The 7,740-nt window shown below is 52.0% G+C and overlaps 1 protein-coding gene across 2 annotated transcripts in view; it reads left to right on the top strand.

Moving 5' to 3' along the window:
* Positions 1–5,001, top strand: part of Mpst (mercaptopyruvate sulfurtransferase) — a 7,994-nt gene extending 2,993 nt beyond the window's left edge. For both annotated transcript variants that reach the window (XM_021217009.2, XM_021217008.1), the window contains exons 2-3: positions 1,025–1,646; positions 4,384–5,001. In XM_021217009.2, coding sequence (XP_021072668.1) covers positions 1,052–1,646; positions 4,384–4,682 — 894 coding nt within the window. In that variant the 5' untranslated portion in view covers positions 1,025–1,051 and the 3' untranslated portion in view covers positions 4,683–5,001. The remainder of the gene's footprint in view (positions 1–1,024; positions 1,647–4,383) is intronic.
* Positions 5,002–7,740: the final 2,739 nt, after the last annotated feature.

Genomic DNA, 7,740 nt, shown 5'->3' on the forward strand with positions numbered 1-7,740 from the left:
TCTCTCTCTCTCTCTCTCTCTCTCTCTCTCTCTCTCTCTCTCTCTCTCTCTCTCATCCAGGCTGAGGTAGAGGCCTTGCTGTGCACACTAAACTCCAGAATTCTTCACTTGCATTGTTGCTTGAGCTGCTCTGGGGCCTACCAAAGTCAAGAGTTCTCAATGTGTGCCCCCCCCCATCGCCACCCCCCACCCCACACAGGGCCTAGGCCAGTGATGCAAACCTATCCCCACTTAGTTTCTGTTGTCTATTTGTGGGTTTTTGTTGTTATTGTTGTTCTGTTTTTTTGTTTGATCCGTTTTATTTTGTTTTGAGCTGGTCTTGCTGAGTAGCCCAGGCTGGTCTGAAACTTCCTATGTAGACTAGGCTGGCCCTGACCTCTGGTCTTCCTATCTCAGTCTCTTGAGTACTGGTATTAGAGGCGGTACATCTACCAACTCAGGTAATTCAAAGCATATCAGGGAGCCTCGGTGGCTTTGAGAAAGAGGTGACAGTACCAAACCTCTTACGGGTGTTCCCTCAGCAGGCTGGGGAGAGGCTGCTGAGTCAGGTGTGGTAATAAATGAGGATTAAATGTTTCTGGGCAAAGGGTGAATTCTGGTTATGTTCCCATTGGACTCCTAGACCGGCTCAATGAATGCTTGGATCTGATTGGCTGTGAAGCTGGGCTACATTTTAGAGAAGGGCTGAAACTTTGGTCTTATTTGCTTTACCTAAGGGCTAATTGAGCCTGGCCCTGGCTCTACCCTACTTTGCTGGGCAAGGAATAGAGTGAGGGACGCGCACCACCCTTTCCTGGCGCCCGTGGTCATAATGTCCATTCAAGTCGTACGTTATTCAAAGCCTGGCAGGGGGCTCCCTGGGTGTTAAAGGCAGAGCCTGGCTTGACCCCAGGCCCTGTCTGCGTTCTTGGACTCTGCTCTGCCAGTACGCAGGCTCCACCTACGCTGATTAGCACATATGCCCCAGTCGCAATCTCTGAAGGCAGGCTTGTCTCTCCATTCTGGTATCTTCCCTGTCTTGCAGCCCCGCAATCCGAGCATCCCCTAGGCCATGGCCGCCCCGCAGCTTTTCCGAGCTCTCGTGTCTGCGCAGTGGGTGGCGGAGGCTCTGAAGGCTCCTCGCTCCTCACAGCCCCTGAAGTTACTGGATGCGTCCTGGTACCTACCCAAACTGGGCCGCGATGCACGACGCGAGTTTGAGGAGCGCCACATCCCGGGCGCCGCCTTCTTTGACATCGATCGTTGCAGCGACCACACGTCCCCCTACGACCACATGCTGCCTAATGCCACGCACTTTGCTGACTACGCGGGCAGCTTGGGCGTGAGCGCCGCCACGCACGTCGTGATCTACGACGGCAGCGACCAGGGCCTCTATTCCGCTCCGCGGGTCTGGTGGATGTTCCGCGCCTTCGGCCACCACTCTGTGTCTTTGCTGGACGGCGGCTTCCGCCACTGGCTGAGTCAGAACCTGCCAATCAGCTCTGGCAAAAGCCACTCGGAGCCCGCGGAATTCAGCGCACAGCTCGATCCCTCCTTCATCAAGACCTACGAAGACATCCTGGAGAACTTGGATGCTCGGCGCTTCCAGGTGGTGGACGCCCGCGCAGCTGGCCGTTTCCAAGGCACCCAGCCGGAACCCCGAGATGGTAATACGTTGGGGAAACGGACTGATGGGGATGTGGGGACTGGCCGGTGGTGTGTGATGTGAGCTCAGGACACTGCCTAGCCTTGTGCTGGCCTTACATGCATACAGAGCAAAGGGATAAGTGTTGGTTGCTGGGCGCTTCACTCTAAGCATCTCGCTTCCTTCTTATAGTGGAGGTCACAACACTACCTCACAGTTTTGGAACTCTGGGCTGAGGTTGCCTGAGTACCTTGAGAATCCAGAACACCCAGACCAGGACAGCCCACTAACTGTAGTACCGAGCTTGTGTACGGCCACCACAAAAGAGCAGAAGGTGGCCCGCACCTGGCTTAGGAAGGACCCAAGCTTGGTCCTGATGAGGTCTAGCCTGCAGCTCCTGAGTTGATGGAGTGCTGCACGCCTGCAACTGCCGCCTGAGTAACGTTAAAAGATTCTGAGAGGGTATTAGGATAGGTCAGTCACTCAAAACGGTTGGTGCCCCAAGTGAGGGCCACGCTGGCTGCCTCTCCAGGCAAAGCCCTGTGTAATATGGGCAAGGATCTTACAGAGCAGGCAGAGCTATCTATAGCCATGCTAGTGTGAGCCAAATCTCTCAGGAGCTAGGTGGAGCCAGCCTTCAGTACCTGCAGACACCAGATTCCAGTGTTTAAACAGCCTCAGAAAACATTTATTTCCTGTACAGAGGGTATGCCCTTTCTTGCCCTGTCGTTATTCCTGAATGACACAGTGTAACTGCATAGCATTTACAACCTGTGATGGTTATTGAAAGAGATCTAGAGACGGGTGCAGCACTGCATGACTGTTATCCCAGCGTTTGGAGTCTAAGACGGGTGGATCACCAGTTTGAGGCCAGCCTGGGCTACACAGTGATTTCCAGGCCAGCCTGAACTAGAGAGTAAGATCCTGTCTCAAAACTCAAAAGGGAGAGAAAGGAGTTGAGGGGGATCTGGAGATGTGTTCAGTGTTAGGAAGGTGCGTATAGATTGCATGACAGGACACCATTTCATGTGATTCGGTGCTGTGGGGGGTCCAGGCACCAGTTCCCCTGAAAATATGGAGCTGTGCCCATACTGCCACAGAACAAGTGAGGAGAGTGGCCCTGGAATGGCCACCTTGCCCAAGATCTCAGGAAGGAGCCTCTCTGGAATCAGACTCCCTACATACTTAACCACAGTGAGCAACCAGTAGTTCCCCCCACCACTTATGTCCCACTGCTAGGGTGGGAGCCAGCCATGGCCCCCGAAGCTCTCCCATGCCGTCTCTGCTGGTCCAGACTTCTGTTCAGAGCCCTGTCTCTGCTGTACTTTGTGTAGCACCTGGCAGGTCCACTGGCTCCTCTAGATGGTGGCCCTGGCATGTGTAGAATGAAAGCAGTAGGTGAGAGTTAATGTGCTTCGGGCTGCCAGGTTGGAAGCCTTATTAGTCTTTACTTAAAGCGTTACCATGTCTCCTCCGCAGTCCCCGACGTGGCCAAGTACACTGGTAATTTGTTCCTTCAGTCCAGTGAGTCAGGGTTTTGTTTTGTTTTGTTTTTTTTTTTTTTTGCTTGGTAAAGCTGGAGGGATAAGGAAGTCCTGACTCTACTTACCCTTGGGACCCTGGCTTGAGAGCTTGCTCTTCTCCAGGCTTTGAAAGGGGCTGCACGGGGTGACTTTTAGGAGACCCACTTCCCTGGGGATGGCCAACGCACTGAATCCTCTCGAAGCTCAGGAGCGCTGTCTCTGGCCATCCTCTGAGGATAGAGACCAGCACGGGCCATCAGCTCCCGCAAAGACAGGGAAACGGAGGCAGAGGTCTCTCACACACTCCTTTCGGGATCTAGATGGCCCAGATTTGACGGACAGCTGTGAGGTTTCATTCTGATGTGACTCTCAGCCCTCCTGGGAAAATGGGGCTTTAGTAACCTCTGGCTGGAAGAAAGCTAGAGAGAAAATACACCCTCCACCTCCCTATTGTCTGAGCCTCGGTGGCCAGGATGCTTGGTGCGTCATCCCAGAGTTCCTGGGTCCTTTCTGTCTGCCAGACTCTCAGTCCCACTGTTAGGACTCTGATTGGCTAGTTTCATCCTGGGAGAAGGCCCAACCCTCCCTAGGCACCGAATGGCAGCACAGGCTCTGAGGTGGTTACAACTCCCCCTACCCACTGCTCCCTAGAGCATGCTAGTCTTTGTGCCTTATTCTCCTTCAGTGGGGGGTGACAGACTTTCCTTCCCATAGAATTTGGACGGTATTAAAGGAGAAAACGCTGTGGGGGGGGGGGTCTACACACTATTCTGCACAACACAAGCTTTCAGCCATGTCAGCCACTTTGATTGCTATTTTCAACTGTAGCCCTAGGATATTTCTGTCACACTGATAAATATCTGGCTAGTGCCTGTCTGCTTTCTATGCCATCTCCAACCTTCCAAGTGTCCCGAGTCCTAACTGGACAGAGGTCACATGTACTACTCTGCCGCCCCTCAAGATTCATGATCAGGAAGCCCAGGGTGTTGCGTAGCTCTGGTAGAGTCTAGTTCTTAGGTTCAAACTCCAGCCAGCAATTAGCTGGGTGCAGTGACTTTGGGGGTTAGCCTTAGTCTGGCCATCTGCGTGGGGGGGGGCGGTGCCTAGCTCTGCTGGCTTGATGATAAGACATTGGACACACATTTGCCATTCTGCTATGGTGGAGATCTAATACCACAAATACCAGCAACACTAGATATCACTCATACTGGCCTTCCGTGTGTTCCCCCCGTGCAGGCATCGAACCTGGCCACATCCCTGCCTCAGTAAACATCCCGTTCACTGAATTCCTAACCAGCGAAGGCCTGGAGAAGAGCCCAGAGGAGATCCAACGCCTGTTTCAGGAGAAGAAGGTGGACCTGTCCAAGCCCTTGGTAGCCACGTGCGGTTCCGGTGTCACAGCCTGCCATGTGGTCCTGGGGGCCTTCCTCTGTGGCAAGCCTGATGTGCCTGTCTATGATGGCTCCTGGGTAGAGTGGTACATGCGTGCCCAACCAGAGCACATCATCTCCGAGGGCCGAGGGAAGACCCAGTGAAGCCAGGCAGGACACAGTGCCAGCTTGGGTGACACCTGACCATCAAAGGGCCAGCCACTGGCCACTCTGACCCTGCTTTGCCAAGAGTCCTTTCTCAGACAACTCAGGGAGTGTTTGGGGTGGCATCCCAGAGACCAGGAGTTCCAGTGACTCATAGGCACTCAGTGGAGGTAGCCAAGAAGGTGACAGGCAGTAAGAGGGTACCCGAGGGAGGGAGGGAGGGAGGGAGGGAGGGAGGCCAGACAGCAGAACAGCCTGCACGGTGCTAAGCTGGGGCCCACCTAGCTTGTTTCACTGTTGGGAAAAATAAAACATCAAGCAACCTTTGTGGTTGTGAGAATGTCTCAGTGTAATGAGGACTTCATTTCCTACACAACCAATGGGGAGGGGTTGCTGGGAGGTGGGGGGGAAGGAAGGGTGCCCAGCTTGTGGGAAATATTATTGCCTTCAAGTGATGCTGGGGCCTCGGAAACCCTGTCCCCAGATACCATGGCAAACTGTTGCTGGTCGATAACCCTGAAGTTTCCATCTGGCTTCTGGGCTCCTCGTTTATTTGCGTGTATGCGCACGCATGTGATTTATGTGTAAGGATTAGCATGAGTGTTGAGATCAGAGGACAACCTCTGCTGTTGTTCCTCAAACACAATCCACCTTGCTTTCTGAGACAGGATCTCTCATTGGTGGAGAACTCACCAAGTAGGCTAGACTGGCTTGACCAGGGATCCCCAGGGATTCGCCTCCGTCTCCACAGGGCTGGCATGTCGGAGCACACAGCACCCCACCTGGTGTGTTTCACGTGGATTTACATGAGGACCGAACGCAGGTCCTGCAAACCCTGTACTGACTGGGCTGTCACCACAGCCCTGCCTCTCGGTGATATCAGGTGAAGTTCGCTGTGACTTGTCTGGGTCCCACAGGGAGCCTTCTATATGCAGATGAACAACACAGATCCTCTCTGGAGAAAGAAGAGTCCATAGCTTAGGAAGCAGTCCCAGTCTGGCCAGAGACTTCTGAGGAAGGGCTGAATCTAGTGGCCTGAGAGGAGAATCTGGCCTCTTAACTCTGGGAGCTTTCACTCAAAGCTGTTCATACTAGGAAATGAAATAATAATAATAATAATAATAATAATAGTAATGGCACCAGTGGTGTGACTCAGAGGGTGAAGGTTTGCCACAAAACCTCATCACTCCTGACTTTAATCCCTGGGACTCATAAGGTAAAAAAGAGCAGAACCCAAAAATAGTCCTCTGACTTCTACACACACACACACACACACACACACACGCATGTAGCAACATAGAATAAATAAAATACCATGAACTCACTGTATGAGTGAACTCGGGGTTTGAGCCTTTCTGCTCCGGAAAACCACCCTCCTACCCATTGTCCTAGAATAAAGGCTCCATGCACTGCTGTCTGCATTTTTCCTGGCAGGGATGAACACGGGAGTCTAGAAAGTTCTCCTTGATCTGTCAGGACCTGGATCATCCTTCCCTGGCTTTTTTTTTTTTTTTTTTTTTTTGGTCCCATTCTAGAAGTGTAGGGCATTGAACCCAGGGCCTCATACCTGTACTACTGAGGCAAGCCACAGACCTCTCTCCCCATCTTTTCCCTGAATGCTCTCCCAGAGGCCTGGGAGAGCACCATGTCAGTTGTTACTAGGGCCTTGGAAGCGGCATTGCTTATTTTTATCTTCTGGGAATTATCTGGAGCAAGGCAGTACCTAACCATGGTGTGCTTCCAGCAGGGCTAGGATCCAGTGTCCTGACTCTGACACCCATGGGAGAGGGAGGAGCCAAGAGCATGGCTTCTGACTACCACTAACAAGGGCTATGTCTCCTGCAGACCCTGTCTCAAGCAAGCCAAACAGGACTCTAGGCCAGAGCCACAGCGGATGCTCCCTCCTTGCTGTAGGGCTTCTCAATCGTGCACCGCCAGCTTCAAGTTGGACAACTCTGCTCTGAGGGCCTCCTGTATCCAAGGGACCCTAAGCAGTGTTTTGGGCTCTACCCACTAGATATCAGCTGATGCCAGACTGAGACACCCCAAGGAGGAAACACCACAAGCAAAGGACATTTGACAGCAGCAGTCAGGGAACAGCGTAGACAGAGATATCCCTCAGCCCCTCAGCTGATGTGAAGTCCCCCAGTTTCACATCTAATTCCAGCCTGAGCGCCCTTCCTACCAGGCTCAGACAAGCCTTTCTTTGTCTCCCTGGAGGTGTCTATTCTGGGAGAGACATGAGCCTTATGCCTGCCCTCCTGAGGGGGGGGGGGCAGGCTGTGAGGGGGCTGCCTGGCCAACTACCGGCCTGAAGCAGAGACCCCCCTCAGGCTTTGATTTCTGCATCTTTTAAGTTGATCTCATTCCTTAAGCAATAGGAGGGATAAACTGACATAATCTACAGAGATGCTTCACCCTGATGCTGGCACAATAAATATCAACCATTAGTGTTTGGGTTGTTGTTTTTCACTATTTATTTATCTTGCTTTGTATTTTCACACACACACAAACACACCCAGTGTGTGTGTTTGTGTGTGTGTCCACAGAAATGGTCATGTAAGAGTCGAAGACAACTTTTGGGACTCAGTGCTCTCTCCTTCCCAGTCCTGGGGGATTGAACTCAGGTCACCTAATTTGGCTGCAAGCCCCCTTTTCCCACTGAACCATCTTGCCAGCCCCAATAGTGTTATTTTTAGGGATGTATATTAGTTAGGGATGTTATGTTTTCTCTGGCATTGGGAGAGAGAAAATAATGAATGCAAGACTTATGCCCTTGTTTCAAGAGTTCCAAATCAAGAGAAGAAACCAAAACTTTCTGTTGTCTTTTTCCAGAGAGTACAGAGCGCTGTGGAATGATCTGCTATATTTATGAAAGAAAACAAGCTCAGAGAGGTGGAAAGATTTGCGTAAGCATGCACTGCTAACCTGAGAGGAACCTAATTGGAGATTAACCCTGCAGTGCAGGGGCATCTCAGGGCATCAGGCCTGCAGGTTTTTGTTTTTGTTTGGTTGGAGTTTTTTTTAGATTTAGGGATCAAGAGAACAGAAATGTGTG

This window comes from Mus pahari, chromosome 17 (assembly GCF_900095145.1).
Source record: "Mus pahari chromosome 17, PAHARI_EIJ_v1.1, whole genome shotgun sequence".
NCBI classification, from domain to species: domain Eukaryota; kingdom Metazoa; phylum Chordata; class Mammalia; order Rodentia; family Muridae; genus Mus; species Mus pahari.